Genomic DNA, 18,626 nt, shown 5'->3' on the forward strand with positions numbered 1-18,626 from the left:
TTTCTCTCTCTTTCTTTCTCTCTCTCTTTCTTTCTTTCTCTCTCTCTTCTCTCTCTCTCTCTTTCTTTCTTTCCTCCTACCCTTCCCCCTTACCCTTTCTCTCTCTCTTTCTCTTTCTCTCGCTCTCTCTCTCTCTCTCTCGCCCACCCGCTCAGACATTGCATTATTAGTGATGCCAAAGAGAGTAGACTAACAAATACACTCTTGATAAATGTTTAAATATTAGTGTTGTGGGCTCACTGCAGACTACAGGTGGCCAGAGAGAAATATTATCTGCATCATATTTGCATCTCCGTGTGTACTGTACACTGAGAGGATTTATGTAATGAAATATGAAAGGACTGACATTTTGACATAGTGATTTATTTGACATATTTTTATCATCTGTATGTTGAAGAGAGAGATTGTTAAGGTGAGTCATCACATAGTGCAAAGGTTCCTGGTGGAGAGGCCAAATAAGGATATGCACCTGTGTGTGTGTGTGTGTGAATGAGTGAGAGAGAGCCATGATAATATGCTGACCGTGGATGTGTATGTTTGCAGTTGGTGACAAGTACAGTATGTGCCTATTTCTGTGTGTGTTTTGGGGGTGTTGGCAGCAGGACGGTTGACAACTGAGCCTACTTGTCAATACTATCTCCTATACTCACTAGAGCTGTTTTTTTTTTAAAAAACTGACCAATGCACATAGACATCCTACATTTGATCATGTAGTTTTTGCTGAGATGTCATCCTTAGCATCCTTAGCATCAGTAGCAACAAATTTACCCCAGTGGCGACATACCCTGTACCTGTTTCATTAAACTTGTGCCAGCAGATGCTGTGATTGGGCCTGATTTCGCAATCAGCACCATATTTCAGTTTAAGTGTATACCACACATGGATAACAACATTAAGGTCAACACAGCTCAACAAGACGCAATTAAACAATACAATTGAATTTAAGTTTTAGTTTAATTTAGAACTGTTCAGTAAAATTTAATTCCAGTGTAGTCAATGTGACAACAAAAAAATTAGGATTTCAAACTGAACTGAATGTTTCAATGTTTTATTTTAACTTTTATTTTTTTTTAATCCCATTGGACACTTGTATGTGGCATTCTTCTACAGAGTAATGGGCTACTTGCCCCAAAGGCTCTCAATGGGGCCGCTTTGTTTCCGGTGGAGCGTTAGCTGTGTTGTAACGGCATCTTCTGTTGTATTCTGCTCCTTACTGAATATCTCGTTTGTCCAATAATAACCATTTTAACTTGTATAAATCCTTCTTTATCGTAACCTGCTGCAACACCCAACCAGGGTCTGTGTAGACACTAATTACATAAACAATAGTGGCAGGTTCAAACACACCTGGCTCCACCGGAATCAAACGAGCTGTATGTGCAAAAAGCCCATTCTAGAGAAATGGTTGATGATTGTGGATGGCCTGGAATGACCTCCTGCCCTTGTTTTCACAGCCCACAGGATACATGGAGTCGGTGCTGTCCTACAGCTCTATAGAGGATGTGCAGCTCCTGTCCTGGGAGAACGCGCCCAAGTACTGCGTCCAGCTGAGCTTCCCTGGTGGGACTGTCCTGCTGCAGGTAGGCCGCGTGTACCTGGTCCTTATCAAACACTCCCCGTGTTTGCAGCACCCCATCCACTTGATCCATCTCCATCTACTCCATCTACTACTCCATCCACTCATTTACTTGATGGTGCACTATATAGAGCAGGGGTCTCCAACCTTTTTTGTAACCTATTAGTAGTAGCATGTATTCACACAGCTGATCTCCACCCAAAACAGCTGAATACGTTTTGTATGCATTTTAACGCTCCTTTTAATTCCTTCACCTTCTGTCTTTGTAGTAGATTGTGAATTTGAATTGATAGGAATTTTATCAGGTTTACCAAGTGACTTTGTTAGCAAATTCGCAAACATTTTCCTTGAACCTTATTTTGAGAGCTACTCAGAAACAGGTGGGGAGCTACTGGCTCGCGAGCTACCTGTTGGAGACACCTGATATAGAGAATAAGCACTATATAGTTAGTGTTCACTGGAGAATGCGGCATGTAGTGAGTGAATGAGTGGATGTTTTGAACAGATTCTCTCATCGGTACCAGGTCATGTAGCCAGACTGGGATGAGTTCATATTTATCCTCACTGTCTTTCTCTTTCTCCTTATTTTGTATTTCTCCCTGTCTCTCCTCTCACCTCACTCTCTCCTACCCTTACTCTCTCCTCCCTGTCTCTCCTCCCCTCACCTCACTCTTCTCCCTGTCTGTCTCTCCATCACAGGCAGCGAACAGCTACTTGCGAGACCAGTGGTTTCACTCTCTACAGTGGAAGGTAGGCTTCCTAGGTTACTTTCACTTAAGTATTAATAAGGACTTGGTCTGTGTGTGTGTGTATGTGGGGGCAGGGGTGCTGTGTTTCTGAGCAAGCTAGTTAAGTTCTCTGGGGTGTCAAATGCTTTCTCCAACATTTAGCAAGGTGAATGTGTGAGTACCCAGTGACATACAGGAAAGGAGATGGCTGGAGATGGACAATATCCCATGCCTGTAGACGTCTTGACATTCAACTTCATGTGATCCTTTTAATGTGGTAAAGTGTCTTACTGAAGTCTTTTCAAGGATACAATCACCCCCTTTTGCTTAGCTAGATTTGGTTGGTTAGAGGCTGAGTGGCCCCATCACTGGTTCACATGAATAAAGCAAAGGTCCAGTGCAAGCTCCCACACAGCGCTTTCACTTGGGTCTAGAATTCCTCCAGCTCTGACCACCTGGCTCTTAGAAGAGCCTCATTGTTAGGACTCTGTCTAGACTGAGTCTCTGGGCTTGACCCTACAGGGGACTGCCAGGCTTATTATGAGTGTTTCATCAGCTGAGTAGCATAAAGCCAGCTAGTCTGAACTGGCCTTCCCTGCTGACATGCCGTCTGCCTCCTCCTCCTCCTTCTCTTCTACTTTCTTGTTCTTGTTCTTCTCTTGTTCCTGCTCTTCTTTCTCCTCCTCTTCTTCATCCTCCTCATTGCTCTTCTCCACCTCCTCCTGCTCCTTTTTCCCATCCCCCTGCTCCTTCTTGTCGTTCTTCTCTTCCTTCGCCCCTTCCTCCTCCCCTTCCCCTTCATTGTTCTTCTCCACCCCTCCCACCTTTCTCCTCCTCCTACTCCTCCTCTTCCTCCTCCAGAAAAAGATCTACAAGTACCGTAAGGTCCTTAGCAACCCGAGCCGGTGGGAGGTTGTGCTAAAGGAGATCCGGGCGCTGGTGGACATGGCCCTCACCTCCCCGCTGCAGGACGAGTCCATCCACCAGGCGCCGCTACACATCATCTCCACTCTGCTGGCTGAGGTAAGAGGACAGGACAGTGTTTCCCAGAGAATTGAATTCCATTTGTGGTGGTTGGTTTGCAGAATTAACTTGAATGCAACAGTTTTTAACAAATTAGCACAGTGTGGTTATGATGCTGACCAGATTTAAGCACAATTTAGTACAACCTGGAAAATCATTGTGTGGTGGTCAATGTTGATATTGTGATGGGCCGCCACAAATAAGTCAATGTATGGGAAACACTGCAGGAGTCTTTCAGAACACTAGTCTTTGTTTCTACATGCATTGTAAATGTTATGGTTGTTTTCGCACGCGTTGTAAATGCTTTGGTGAAATTAATGGTATTATGATATTTTTTTCACACTGAGAAAGCTTTTGAAGTAGGTCAATGGGCATGAGTGAGTGAGGGAGAAAGACAGGAGTTGAATGAGAGAGTTACTACTGATCTTGTTTTTTGTCAGCAAAGATTAGTATGTGGGGTGGTATCCTTTCTGGATAGCTTACTTGAAACTCCGAAAGAGAGAGAGAGACAAGTGTTTGGAGTCTCCATCAAGAAAACACATGACACAAGAAGGATTAGAGAAGGAGAAAGCAAGTGATGAAGAGTGAGGGGGAAAAGCGGAAGGCAAGGATCCTCTTCAAACGGGCGGCCCTGTGAGGCCTTGGCTACGAAGGACTCGGCCTTCACTTTTACATATTGTGGCTTTGCGGCCTGACCAGAGATGAGGCAGGGTAGGAGGTGAAGGCTCTGCCAGGTTGTCTGAGCCGTTGGGAAGCCAGCAGAGAAAATAGCATGTTTTTGGGCATGTAGGTGTTATAGATGGACAGGAAATGAGTTAGCATGGCGCAGAAGCAGACAGGATGTGATGCGCTGGACAGGAAGGGAGGGCTCAAGAGTGGGTGGCATTGACTCCTCTCGTCTGGAGATCTAGACGGCCACACTGACCCCTCCTTGTGTTTTCTTGTTTCGTCACTGTTTCGGTCTCAGAACACAAGCCTCAGCACGCAGGACCATGAGAACATCATAGTGGTGAGTGAATCAGACGTGGCTCATGACTCTCCCGTTTGTGTGTGTGTGTGTGCGTGCACCAGTGAGTGTGTTACCTAGTGTGTGTGTGTGTGTGTGTGTGTGTGTGTGTGTATAAATGAGTGAAGGGTTTATATTAAAGAATTTATTTTGATGTATTTATTAGTTGAATAAAGCAGTCATAATGCAATGTGTGTGTGTTTGTTTTTCTGCAGGCCATAGCTCCACTCCTGGAGAACAATCATCCACCACCTGACCTGTGTGAATTCTTTTGCAAGGTAACACACACACTCACTGGCACACACACACACACACACACACTCACTCACTCACTCACTCAAGAGTAGACGTCAGAGGGTTCTGAGGAATTTTTCTAAGAGCTTTCAGTTGAGGCTAAAAATAACCTGCCTGTGTGTGTGTGTGTGTGTGTGTGTGTGTGTGTGTGTGTCTTTGTTTTCCAGCACTGTCGTGAGCGTCCTCGGTCGATGGTGGTGATTGAAGTGTTCACTCCTGTGGTGCAGAGAATCCTTAAACACAACATGGTGAGTTTGTGTACATTTCATTAATGTGGAGGTGAATATCTGTTTCAGTCTAAAAGTGTGGTGAATGTTTGATTTTGGCCTCTGGTATGCTATGTTACCTGTTACACTCTCACCCACTCTCCCTCTATATCCCTCCTTCCTTTCTTTCACTTCCTCCTTCCTGCTCCCTCTTTCTCTCCCACCCTCTCCCTTCTCTGCCTGATTTTCCTCACCTCCCCCTCTCACCCTTTCTTTCTTTCTTTCTTTCTTTCTTTCTTTCTCACTCTCTCCCCTCCTCTCTCTTCCCCCCCCCCCCCAGGACTTTGGAAAGTGCCCCAGATTGCGGTTGTTCACGCAGGAGTACATCCTGGCGCTGAACGAGCTTAATGCAGGAATGGAAGTGGTGAAGAAGTTCATCCACAGGTCAGTGCGCTCTGCAGAAGAGCACGGCCCCTTCTACCCTCTTTCCAGCCCAAAGCGCTGTTGGAACCACAAGCACTATTAACTGATATTGAGACTTTGATTTTATACTCACTCACTCACTCACACACACACTCACCCACTCACACACTCACACACTCTCTCTCTGTCTCTCTTTCTCTCTCTCCCTTTATCTGTCTCTTTTTCACTTAAACACACACACATTTTTTAGCTTTGTATTTCTCTCTCCCTTAGCATTGACTTTGCTTAACAATGCTTTTGTGAAGCACAGGGACATTGTACAGCAATCCACAAAAAAATCAGATACCCATTTAAGTAAGTTATGACTACAGAAAGCCAGGGATCTACTGGATGTAGCGTTAATGGAATCTCTGTCTCTTTTTAAAGTCTGTTGGTCATCACCTTTGTTGCATTTGCCAAAGATATGTGTAAGCATTTTATTTTGATTAAAAAAATTAGCAAGCATTACAAAATGCTCACACAATGCCCACAATTCACTCTGTTTCACTACAGTTTACAATAAAAGCAGCAAAAAGTGGGCAACAGGGATCATGGCTGATTCTGAACACCAACGGATAATTTCTATAACTGTGTGTGTGTGTGTGTGTGTGTGTGTTGCAGCATGCATGGACCTACAGGACAGTGCCCACACCCCCGCGTTCTGCCCAATCTGGTGGCTGTGTGTTTGGCAGCCATTTACTCCTGCTATGAAGAGTTCATCAACAGGTGAGCCATGTTATCCTTCACCATATTATTACAGTTTTTTTTATCGATTGCTTTGATGCACTTAATGAAACTTGGATCCACTTGATTTTGATCTTCACCTTTTCAGCAGAGCAGAAGTCATCTCTTGTAAATGAACACATTTTCGTTGGTTTAACTCATGTTTCACATCCTTTTTCAAATCATTTAACACAGTTCTCTTACAAAGACTCCATACTCCATTGGATTAACTCTGTGAAGCTAATAGATATTGCTTGCAAACTAATTAACTTGTAATGTCAGTGTGAATCTCCTTTGCACAATTCTTCAATTAGCAATCGTTCATTATCCATAAGAAATACCATGTCTGTTCTGTGTTGCTATTTTGCAAGTATGGATCTAAGGCACATTTAGAGGAAGTACTGTATTGCCTATTTGGTGAAGAAAACAGTACAAAAGCTGACATGTCTAGGTCTATGTCATTGAAAAATTACAAGTTGTAGCTCAATGACATTTGTCTTGTCTAGGTGCTTACTGTAGGTCTTACATGTCAATGGCAGTTACATCTAGCGAGGAATGAATGCAATTCTTTTTAATTCAAAAATGAAAAAGAAATGGCAAACTTCAAAAAGAAAAGGCTGAAACTCCTAATTTTGAGAACAGTCTTTTGCATTTTGTTGTGCAGTGCGTAATGATTGACTACAAACAGTCAAACAGTGATTTCACTACAAGTTGTGTTGCTTGAAGTCAAAATTAGCTTTTGCTGCGTGTTTTAAATGTTTTGAGAGTGTTAGTCTTTTGCAAGCGAAACATGTCATTGTGGCCAGAGTGATTCTGTTTAGACCTGTGTTTTGACAGTGTGATGTCAGAGTTGACGCAAGCATTAAAGCGATCGAGAAAAACTGTAAAAATGATCCAGTGAAGACTTCATATCCCTATAACCCCCTGCCGTGGCATAGATTAAGAAAACCGTGCTGTGACAGTTTGTTCAATATCTGATTATTCTTTGACATTTTGATATAAATTATGGGCAAGTGGTTATGTGATAAGCAGAGTATGGTGTCCATACCAAAATGCATCAGCTGGTAATAAATTATGGGTGTTTATATCAATAAGCATTGAATCAAGAACCATTGCAAAATAGGAAGTTCTTAATTGCGCAGTACAGTGCTTTTGGTCAGTTAAGTCTCTTCTCCTTCTGTCGACCCATAAAGTTCACAACCCTATCAACCACACGCCTCAAAGTCCCCTCAGCACGTTACCCCTTCACCACCTCCGGCTTCAGGAAACCAGCTCTTCACAGTAGATCTCTCCCCCGCTAGGCTAGGCTAGGCTACACACACACACACAGGCACAGGCACACACACACGCACACACACACACACAGACGTCACCTACCAGCCCTCAGGCTCATTTATCTAGCTCTACATGTGCCCCAGTCCACCAATTGGTGCTAATTCCGTTCCTCTTCACTTGGGTGTATATTGCGCAAAGGTCGTAATTAGCCGCTTCTGGGTTTTGGGAGGTTGCTCAAGGTTCTATGTACTGAGCAGCATTTGCCGCACGGAGAGCACCTCATGGCGCAGAGTGGAGCGATAGAGTGTTTTTGTCGTCTGTCTGCAGCCCTGGGGGGTCTCTGCCACCCCGCTGTGGCGGGAGGCTTAATTTCATAGTTTCCATTCGGCTCTTTGTCACCTCTGACCCAGGGGATCAGTCTCTCTTTCGCTCACTCGCTCCTTCCTCCCCCTCTCTTGCTCTCTCCTTCCTCCTCCTTACTCCTCTCCCTCTGTCTCTCCTTCCCTATCCATGTCTCTTTCTCCCCCTCTTTATGCTTTTGTCTCTTACTCTCTGTCTCTGTCTCTCTCTCTCTCTCTCTCTCTCTCTCTCTCTCTCTCTCTCTCTCTCTCTCTCTCTCTCTCTCCCCCTTGACTGTCTCTCTTTCGTCCTCTCCTCCTCTCCTTTTGTCTCCCTCTGTTGCTCTCTCCATTTCCCATCTCCAGCAGTGCAGTCTTCTTTGCTCTCTCTCTCTCTGGTGCATTGTCAAAGGTAATTGGTCTCTGTTACCTTTATTAGTCATCTTCTTTCAGGTGTAACTGAGACCTATAATGATGATTATAATGATGTTTATGCAGAGTGTCATTTCATGTCCCCCCCTCCCCCCCCATCTAATTCTCCGTAGCCGTGACAACTCCCCCAGCCTGAAGGAGATCCGTAACGGCTGCCAACCCCAGAGTGAGCGGAAGCCCCCGATGCCCCTGCGCCTGCTGCGACAGGAGCCGCCCACCCCTCCTCCGGGCGCTCTCTTGCCCCCGGCCCCCACGCTCTCGCCTCCGCCACCTCCCCTGCCCCTGCCCCCGGCTCCGCCCATCGCCAACTCGAGCGAGGTGCTGGTGGAGCTGGAGCGGAGCAACAACGCGGCCAACGCAGCGCTGCGACGCGGCCCGGCTGGCGGGGACAGCGAGCCCAACCTCATCGACTGCCTGATGGTCAGCCCTGCGCTCAGCGCCCTGGCCATCCAGCTGCCCGCGCAGGCCGACCGCACACTCGGCTGCTTCGCCCTCATCCTCAAGATGCTGTGAGTCTGTCCACGCGACCCCCCCCCAATATGCTTATGTCACGACATGGTCGCCATTTTGAATATTTTCTGCACAACAATGAGGCTGTGGTGGGAGAAAGTTGCTGTGAGTGAAGGGAGTAATAGCTTACTGCTGTGTACCAGACTGTAGTTCTTACCAGCGATGCAACCAACAACTATCTTTTCATCGTCTCCCAAAGACACAGACATCCAAAGCTGTCCATTTATTTTGAGCAATCCAGCTTTATTTTGGCAATCCACTGCTGATTGATGTCCATCCATAGTTGGACCATGAGGTTTAGCTGAGATGGCACACCAATTACTCTCTTACCTTTTATGTGGTTGATAGAGGGCTATCTTATTAATATCCTTTTATACTGATATCAGGATCCGATTGACTTTATTAGTCCACTTTTCGACATCCATCATCGTGAACATTACTGGTAAAGACTCAAGGTTTTTCGTCCAAGCCATCAGGATGGTGATCAAAGCATCTTAAATTGTAAGTGACCCTGGAATAGAATGTAGCGCTACATTGGCTTTTCCACCTCAGCCTCGTTTTCGCGCAGAAAATGTTCAAAACCGCAACCAAGTGACAAGAGTATTGTCTGTATGTTTGGGTTCAGCTTTCTGTCTGTCTGTCTGTCTGTCTCTATTAGCTCATTTAAAACCATGAGCTGGATATTAAGGGCAAACTTCGGTATGTCAGCTCAAGGCTCCCAGAAATCACACGGTAGCTTTAGTTCATATGCAAGACAGTTTTGTCATTGCCTGACTGCACTTTGATCATCATTTTAAAATTGGAACCCAATGTTTCTGTTTTCAGCTGTCTGTCTGTCTGTCTGTGTCTGCTTGATTATGGGTTTATATACCTTTTTACTGTGTCACTGATGCCCTCAACCTCAAGACACTGTGCATCTAACCCCCACCACCCATGTCAGATTGTCTGTCTGTCTGTCTGTCTGTCTGTCTGTCTGTCTGTCTGTCTGTCTGTCTGACCAGATGACTGTGCACTGAGTTGAGCGCTACTCTTGAGTTCAACTCGTTTTCTTTCCCTTGCCCCAAGTTTCCACTTTCTCTGTAAATGTCACAGTGAAGTCCTTTTTTCCTCAGAACAGTGATTAACAGGAAACCGTAGCAGATTATCTGATGGCGAGCAGACCTATAAATACTGAGGGACGTGTGTACAGAGCTGTGATCTGTTGCAATGCTGTGCTGTGGTGTGTTGTGGTGCGGCATGTGTATGTATGCATTTGTGTGTTTACATAGATTTCTTTAGGCTTCACAGAACAGCTGTAAGCAGCTGTTTGCTTGATACGAGAGGAATCTTAGTGTGTGTGTGTGTGGGGTCCTTGCGGCTTGTTTGAGTGTGGCCTCATCGGAGTCACATCTGTTTGGAATATTTGGGTGCGTCATAAGGCTGTAACTTGCTCCTACTTAAAGCCCGTTTCTGCCTGATATCTAGGGCCTTAGCTGGGTCTCATTTCAGTGTTCGGTTCTCCCTTGAGTTCTGTTCTGACCTCAACATTGTAATTTCTGAGTTAGTTCTTCTGGTGTAACAGTAGGTCTGTGTGTGTTTAATTCTTATGTATTCATCATGTAAATACTAAACAGGATTTGCATTCAGACACAGTCACATTCAGCCCCCCTCTCTTTTTTTTTTCTCCTTCACTCAGTCACTTGCTAAGAGTTTGTTTTTCTTTCCTCAGGTCTGACTACGATGACTGGAGACCAGCCCTGGCTAGTCTGCTGCAGCCCATCCCCTTCCCCAAAGAGTAAGTGCACATCCCTCCATCCCTCTCTCCATCTCCTTTTCTTCCATTACATCTGTCCTATTTTCACAGCAATTATTCCACCTCCTTTTCGTCTCTTCATCTCGTCATCTCTCCCCCCCCCACTCCCCCTCACGCTACCTTGGCTCTGTCCTATTTTTACTGCCTTGGTTTCAGCAACTACCACTCTCTCCCCACTGTCTTCCAAATGTCTTCATACCCCCTTTCCTTTTCTGCCTTGTTATTAGTTTTTCTCTCTTCAGTGTTGTGTCCTCCATACCCATGTCATCTTGTTCTTGCAGACCGGTGGCATGCCCACCTGTACGTGTGTGTGTTTTGTTTGTGTGTGTGTGTGTGTGTTTGTGTTTTTCGATACATGTGGTCCAAGCGTCTACGTGATGCATCTTGCCAGTGCTCTTGAGGGAGTGTGCTGACGCATGTGTCCTGCAGATGGGGACCGTTGCAGGGGCGGGGGAGGGGCCGGGAGAGGGGCACTTGGCCCCCGGGCGGCCCCTCTAATTGGCTGCTGAGGCCGAGGCCTCATTAAGGGCTCACCTGTTCTCAGGTGTTGCCACTGGTGGGAACTCGCCTGCTTCCAACAACAACATGGACGTGCCCAGCTCAGCGCTGTGTGGCACATAAACACGGGCACACACACACACACAGGGCTGTCACAACATGTTGGCCTGAAGCTAAAGTCTCAAACACACAAACAAATTATTTGACTCGCACAGTTGTGTCTGCATTTACCCCCGTCATGGCGTTTATTCCATTGTTTGTGTATTTAATCTCACCTGAATCTCACCTGTAGTTTCTCTGTTTCCTCTACAGGGCCCTTGCACATGCCAAATTCACAAAGTAAGTGTCTTTCATTGGACCTCCATCTGTATATCCCTCACTAACATTAACGGGGAAATCAGCAGAGAGTGTGTGTGTGTGTGTGTGTGTGTTCAGGTGTCGTATTGGTGTTGCTCTGTTTGACTTGCTGCCTGTGTCAACAGGGAGCTGAAACACGTCATTCAGAGGTTTGCAGAGGACCCACGACAAGAGGTGAGTTCATGCTAGTGTGTTTTTTTTTTTCCCTCATAGGTGCAGCACATGTACAGTGCCCTCCACAATTATTGGCACCCCTGCTAAAGTAGTCAAAAAACTGGTATAAAAGCATATTTTGGTAATTTATTGTAATCTCACAATCAGAACAAGAGGGAACCCGAGGGAAAATCCAACCCTCATGGCGAAGCAAATTTATTCTGAGAAACAAAATTACTTCATAAAGAAATAAATATCTTTAACAAAAATGATTGGCACCCCTGCATGTTATACTTTAAGCCTCCATTTGCCAATAAAACAGCTTGTAATATTCTATGATACAAGGCAAGGGACTTGAGACCATGCCTCTCTACAAAATCTCTCCATCTAGATTCCTAGGTCCTCACGTGAACATTCACCTCTTTTACTCACCCCACTGTTTTTCTATGGAGTTAAGATCAGGGGACTGAGGCTACATCTACATTAGTCCCATTTCAGTTTTGTTATGAATTCCGTAATCTAATTTGTTCTACGTCAACAGAAAAACGAAATCGAAACGTGCAAAGTGCGAAATGCGTCTGCATTACACCATCAATCTGCAAATCGCACGACCATATCCTTTGTCATGTCCTACATTCCTGTTACTGGGCAATTCCATGGAAAATTATGTTTTTTGTAACATCTAAAACGGCAATAAAATGTGATGGTATGATGTGAATGATTACATGAAATTTGAGCATTTGCTATTTTTGGCTGAAGAATGTACATGAGAAAAAATGCACAAAAAATGAATTATCATTCACATCATACAAATGCCAAGGAATTTCACTGGCGTGTGACACATGGATGTGACAAAAAGTAAATTTTCCGTGGAATTGCCCTACTGTTGCTACTGTAGGTCAGTTAACAATGGCTATGCAGGGGTCCCCGGGAAAACTGTTGAAAATCTGTGGAATTAGTGAGCGTAATTCTGATTCTTGAAAATCATGACGACATGTACACTCAGCAACTATGGGTACGGTGGAAGAAATAACCACTTCATAATAGGAAAGGAATCCAAAATAATATAGACGTACTGTAGCCGGAGATCCTTTTGTTCAGGCCGAAACCATTTTTGCTTTGATCTGGACATGTGTTTTGGTTCATTGATCTAATGAATGATCCAATCATGGCCCACTTTTTTAATGTCTTGGCAGAGATTGACAGATTTTCATTGAAAATGTTCAGGTTCTGTGAGGTCCTACCACGCACCTTAACAAGGTTCCCAGGGCCTTTGGAATAAAAACAGCCCCACAAACCCCTCCACCATAATTCTCATTAGGCATGGCATTCTTGTCAGTAAAGTCATTCTTCAATGCATCCCAAACACTCCTAGAGTGTTTCTTGCCAAAGAGTGCAATTTTCATTTCATCTGACAATTGAACACAATTCCAGACAAAGTCCATTCCAGCACTCAATAACTCCTGTCATTTACATTTGTAATTACCAGTAAATGACAGGAAAGGCCTTTTACCTTGCATGCCCTCTAATTAATCTATTAGCACTGAGGTATTTTTTTGGAGACTTGGTGACCCCAAGATGATGCTCTTTTCTGGAACTCTCCATTAGTGATTCTGATTTTTTTTTGCCCTTACCATCCTCCTGACTGTGCATGGGGGCCTTTTTGGGTATTTTTCCAAGCAAGTTTGTCATAATTTCCAGTTGATTACAACCTTTTAATTATTGTTTTAACTGTAAATGTGGGCATTTTTAACCAAGTTCCTGACTTGGGTCAACACACTTTCCATTTATTTAAATTTAGCGTATTGTCTTGTATTTTCCATGTTGATAAATGACATGAACTTACAATTTGTATAAGATTTGCTAGGGGTATTTATTTCTTTATGAGAGATTCCTTCTTCTCAGAATGCATTTGCTTCCCTTCAAGGTTGGATTTGTCCTCTTTGGTCATTTATCAAATCTCTCAATGACAAAGATGATTTTTTATGCCAAAAAATCTGGAGGACATTGTATGGTAAATGTGACAATATCTCTATGCCTCTTGGTGGATACTAAAATAGTGTGTGTGTGTGTGTGTGTTTTGCTTTACAGGTTCACTCCTGCCTCCTGAGCGTTCGCTCGGGGAAAGATGGCTGGTTCCAGCTGTACAGTCCAGGCGGTGTGGCCTGTGATGATGACGGAGAGCTGTTTGCCAGCATGGTGTGTATTTGTGGGGACCGTCTATAGAACTTATGGGACCCATAAAATGCTTTAAAAAGCATTGAAGCATTGATTTTTTTTTTTAAATCAATAAAGTTTTTTACAATGAGGCATTCCAGTGATGTACATCATCATATGGAGATGTTCCCCTTCAAGATGTTGGGTCTTCATTGGTTTTTATCTGCATGCAAAGAAAACTCAATATGTTCTCTATATATGACTTTATAAATACATATTTGGAAAGGGAACCAGGGAATGTACTCAGTATTGGTGTTTGTGCATAGTGAGAATCTGAGGAATCTTCCTAATGAATGACCAGAATGCATTCATGAGACTGTTCCTCTGAGTCCCTCCCGTGGGCCGTAGTGTGGGATGGCTGGCCTAGTTCCAGCGCAGTCCTCTTGGGCTCTGGCTAGGGATTCTGCCCATCCCTCTGGTCCCTGATGTCCTGTCTCTCTTTCTCCGTTTCTCTCTCTCTCTATGTGGCTGTTATACTCAGGTGCACATCCTCATGGGGTCCTGCTATAAGACCAAGAAGTTCCTGCTCTCCCTGGCTGAGAACAAGCTGGGACCCTGCATGCTACTGGCCCTGCGAGGCAACCAGACCATGGTGGAGGGTGTGTGTGTGTGTGTGTGTGTGTGTGTGTGTGTGTGAAGCCTCTTGCGTTAGAAAATTAGATGACATTTGCAGAAAAATGGCTGCATTCTGATGCAGAATAAAACGTCAAAATGAAACAGACACGAACATTATTGAAGATGGAGACAAAAAAAAAATTGAGTCTGATTCTTTGGGGGAAGAGTTCTTAAGTTGGGTGTGAGCTTTATAGTAATATGAACAAACCTCAAAGAGTGAGGAGGGGCTTTTGCTGACATGTTTTATTTGACTTTGTGGGTCCTTTTGAGAATTAGTTTATTGCTTCAGGCCTTATATAGAAGGAAAACATTTGTACGAGTTTGTTTTTTTAAACAAATTACATTTGTGGAGGCTTTTGGTGCTTGTCATACACAGTGCTCATGTGTGTGTGTGTGTGTGCGCGCGTGTATGTGGGTGTGCATGCGTTCCTCAGATCCTGTGCTTGATGCTTGAGTACAACATCATTGAGAACAAGGACACACAGCTGCAGATCATCTCCACCCTGGAGAGCACCCAGGTTGGCCTGCGCATGTACGAGCAGCTATGTGACCGACAGAGAGAGCTGAAGGAGCTGGTGAGTCTCACACACACACACACACACACACACACACACACACACGCAAAAGATTTACAAGACTTCAATAAAAGTCAGTCTTCCTGCACATCAGTACAGCTGTATTTGGCACAGACGGAGCCTTGTGAAAATGTCCGATCATGCTCTGCTTACTGCTACACACAGAAACATTGTTTTATATTCTCAAAAGGCATTCTCTCAGCCTGAAAGGGCTGTGTGTTGCGTCAGGATGTTGCGGCGAGGCTGCTCACCATGGCCCACTTAAATGACCTCAGACTCTTCCCGTTCTCTGCTACCACCTCCTGTTTGATCATGACATTGCAGTACTGTTTTCCAGACGCCATTTTTTTCATGGTTTCTCCTTCTGTTTTTCATTTTGTTGTTTCCTCTCTTTTCCTCCTCAGCAAAGAAAAGGAGGTCCAACTCGTCTCACACTGCCCTCAAAGTCCACAGTGAGTGACTCCACTCTTTCTCTTTCTCTTTTGGCAGTAGGTGTGTGCGTGAGGTCAAATGTATATGCTTAGCCTACATACAGTGTGTGGATGAAGAGGTTCATTTGATTACACAGCAGATGTAGTGCACCCAGTGCATGCTGAATCCTGTGACGGTGCGCACGTTATTGTTGCGACTTGTGAATGCATGATTAGAGCCATCTCCAGACCCTTTTAATTGTTGCTTTGAAGTAGACTTCCCCTCAGGGAGAGGTGTTGCTAGGATACAGTCCCTTGTAACATGGCTAACAGCAGTCCCTGAAAAGCTCTGGTTGATTGATCTTCCTGTGAATCTCTCTCCCTCTCTTCTGTTCTCTCTCTCCCTCTCTTCCTCTCCCTCCTCTCTCTCTTCCTGTTTCCGCACCATTGCTATTGTTTGTTTGTTTGTGTGTTTGCTTGTTTTTAATTCACCCCTCCATCGTTGCCTTCCCTCCTGTCAGGACGCTGATCTGGCCCGTCTGTTGAGTTCGGGCTCCTTTGGGAACCTGGAGAACCTGAGTCTGGCCTTCACCAATGTCACCAGTGCCTGTGCTGAGCAGCTCATCAAGCTGCCCTCCCTCAAGCAGCTCAACCTCTGGTCCACTCAGGTATGGAGCTGTCAGGGTGCTCCATTCACTTGTACATTTAGTCATTTAGCTGACGCTTTTAATCCAAGGCAACTTGCAAAAAGGGAAACTATTAAGGTACATTATTATATGGCTCTTCACAATGCTAGTAGAACGCTCCATTGACTTGAATGGGATTTCCCAACGTTCTACGGTAAAATAAATTCATGTAATTACCGCTGCAAACATATATAATTACCGCTGTCAATGGCAACGGGTTTTGTGCTGCTGATCATATCACTCCGCAAGTATTCCGGTCACTTCTTGCATTGGAACTTCATTCAAAAGTGAAAGCAGACGGTTGATCAGCTGTGTTCTAAAGAATGTTTGATTCAAGTTCAGCGTGTGTTGCGAACTATTTGTTTCTCAGCAAAAGCCACAACGAAATGGTAACAAATAAGTGTAAAGAGACATATCGTGGAGTTTATTTTTTCGTTTTGGCAAGGAGCCATATAATAAGCGGGATAATATATAGAACGCCGGTCATTATGGGAAAATAAGTCCCTTCAGGGCGAAATAAGACCCCTCCGCTGGCACGTCGGGGTCCGGTTCGCCCTGTCGGGACTTATTTTCCCCATAATGACCGGCGTTCTATACATTATCCCTTACGTACGACAAGGACGTGCAGCAATAACTACTAATCGGCTGTCAGGTTCATATTGTAGAATTTTGCATTTTGTTTTCAACCAAATTTACCGTAGCCCATTCAATCTAGATCCTCTCTTGTCTTTCAGTTTGGGGATGCAGGACTGCGGTTGTTGTCAGAGCACCTGGCATGTCTGCAAGTGCTGAATCTGTGTGAGACACCGGTTACTGATGCAGGCCTACTGGCCCTGAGCTGTAAGTATTTTCTACCACAGACAACCTCAAACACGAGTTCCAACACAGACTTCCACTAGACTGGTGTTCACATGCTCATTTTATTGTCACGGTTAGGCCTTTGGAGTTATGGTCTGTACAGTGCTCATGAATATGGTGGTCATGTGTTTCTTTTAGCCATGAAGAGCTTGTGCAGTCTCAACATGAACAGCACCAAACTAACTGCTGACACTTATGAGGACCTGAAGGTGAGTGTAACCTGGTGTGTGAGAACAAAACCTGTGTGTGTGACTAGACAAGACTCTAGACCTCTACAAGACGATGAGTCAAGGTTCACACCACAAGTCTTAATGCTCATTTTTTGCTTAAATCCACATTGTTTTTACTGAACTGACACACATGCACAAAACATCACCAAACACACGCACAGCATGCAGCTAGCCTGACTGACTAGTCTGACTGACTACCTCCATAGCACTCTTCCATTTCCACCGAGTGATCCTATAAGGTGATGTTATTGACGTAAAGGTCGCATGAATTCCGATATAACTATTCAGACTGCTGTCACATTGCTAAAAAGCATACCTGTATCTGATGTAGGACCACATGTAAAAGCGGCCCAAATCAGAATGGGGAAAAAGGCCGATTTCATGTCATTTGCGCTGGTCACGCCGTTTTGAAAACATCAGATATGTGTGACGTGAGGTTTTGTTTTGTCCTTTGCAGGCCAAACTTCCGAACCTGAAGGAGGTGGACGTTCGCTACACAGAGGCCTGGTGAACTCCCGTGTACTCACCCCCGTCCCCCCGCCACCACACCTGACCACACCAAACCTCCGACACCACCCTGACACGAGGTTTCTTCCTCTGACATCTGAACGCGTCAAGCTTTCATCCTCATTGCCACTCTACGTGTCTGCCACTGCCAGCTATCGGTTAGGAAAGAACAGGGGAATTGGGGATTTGGGGTGGGGGGAGCGCTGGCACATCTTGATAGGACCTTTGGACCCCTCTGTTGATGTCCACCATGGGAAGGGGGGACGGGGAGTGACTACAATCAAGACATGATTGTCTTGGATCCTCATTTTACCATGAACCTTTTCTGTGTATTGACATTGCTCTAAACGAACCCTCATTTTTAAGTTCATCAGCCCACAACAGTGACTCTCTCTTTCTCTCTCTCTCCCTCTCTCTCATTCACTTTTAATTGCTTGCCTCAGTTTCACCCCTTTTTTCAGCCATGATCTCCTGTTGGCATGCCCATGCTTTTCAGGATTGCCCCTCCTATACTGGTTTGCTTAAGTTTATCGTTTGTTAGTTTGTAACTTCTTTAGTGGTCGTGGTCACCCCCACCCCTCTCACTCACTCAGAAGCAGAATGACAAAAGACTGTGACTACACACATTTTTTGCCCTCAAGAAGTCTCGGTGTCAAGGTTGCTCCATTCACATCTGTTTTACGTTCTTTCACCCAAAGGCGTCACCTTGCTCACTGTCCCTTTTAGCTTACTGGGAGCTGGAATAGTCTGAGCCACATTCCACTCATGTTTGGACCCTGCCAAGTGTCCCTCTGTACATAACAAAAACATGAGATATCTACAAGAGCTCACTTCTATCATTTCAAAGCTTCGTATGCAGTACCACCTTTTTAGAGTTTCTCTTCTCATTTTGGGCGTGGGCAGTCCTCAACCAGGTGAATCACAACCTCTGTGAGATGGGTGAAAGATTGTGCCTCTCTTCTTCTCTCACTCTGATTCTCCATCTCTGTCTCTTTCTTTCTTTCTTTCTTTCTCTCTATCTCTTTCTTTCTCTCTGATCTTAAAATACTGTCTCTCCCTTAAAATTTGTATCAACTTGAATGAACATATTTTTCCAGACATCTCTGCTTTTCATATACTGTGTGTTTATATAGTGTGTGTGTATATATATATATA

At 44.7% G+C, this 18,626-nt stretch overlaps 1 protein-coding gene across 1 annotated transcript in view; it reads left to right on the forward strand.

Annotated features, from left to right (window-relative positions):
- LOC125303723 (c-Maf inducing protein) overlaps positions 1-18,626 on the forward strand; it is a 33,841-nt gene extending 15,215 nt beyond the window's left edge. Inside the window, exons 2-21 of the mRNA XM_048257607.1 lie at positions 1,455-1,580; positions 2,276-2,326; positions 3,166-3,327; positions 4,295-4,336; positions 4,549-4,611; positions 4,795-4,875; positions 5,174-5,277; positions 5,917-6,021; positions 8,177-8,572; positions 10,282-10,347; positions 11,176-11,202; positions 11,346-11,394; positions 13,465-13,572; positions 14,072-14,188; positions 14,640-14,780; positions 15,185-15,232; positions 15,712-15,858; positions 16,611-16,716; positions 16,873-16,943; positions 17,422-18,626. Coding sequence (XP_048113564.1) covers positions 1,455-1,580; positions 2,276-2,326; positions 3,166-3,327; positions 4,295-4,336; positions 4,549-4,611; positions 4,795-4,875; positions 5,174-5,277; positions 5,917-6,021; positions 8,177-8,572; positions 10,282-10,347; positions 11,176-11,202; positions 11,346-11,394; positions 13,465-13,572; positions 14,072-14,188; positions 14,640-14,780; positions 15,185-15,232; positions 15,712-15,858; positions 16,611-16,716; positions 16,873-16,943; positions 17,422-17,475 — 2,064 coding nt within the window. The 3' untranslated portion in view covers positions 17,476-18,626. The remainder of the gene's footprint in view (positions 1-1,454; positions 1,581-2,275; positions 2,327-3,165; positions 3,328-4,294; positions 4,337-4,548; positions 4,612-4,794; positions 4,876-5,173; positions 5,278-5,916; positions 6,022-8,176; positions 8,573-10,281; positions 10,348-11,175; positions 11,203-11,345; positions 11,395-13,464; positions 13,573-14,071; positions 14,189-14,639; positions 14,781-15,184; positions 15,233-15,711; positions 15,859-16,610; positions 16,717-16,872; positions 16,944-17,421) is intronic.

Source organism: Alosa alosa, chromosome 11, assembly GCF_017589495.1.
Source record: "Alosa alosa isolate M-15738 ecotype Scorff River chromosome 11, AALO_Geno_1.1, whole genome shotgun sequence".
Lineage (NCBI taxonomy): Eukaryota > Metazoa > Chordata > Actinopteri > Clupeiformes > Clupeidae > Alosa > Alosa alosa.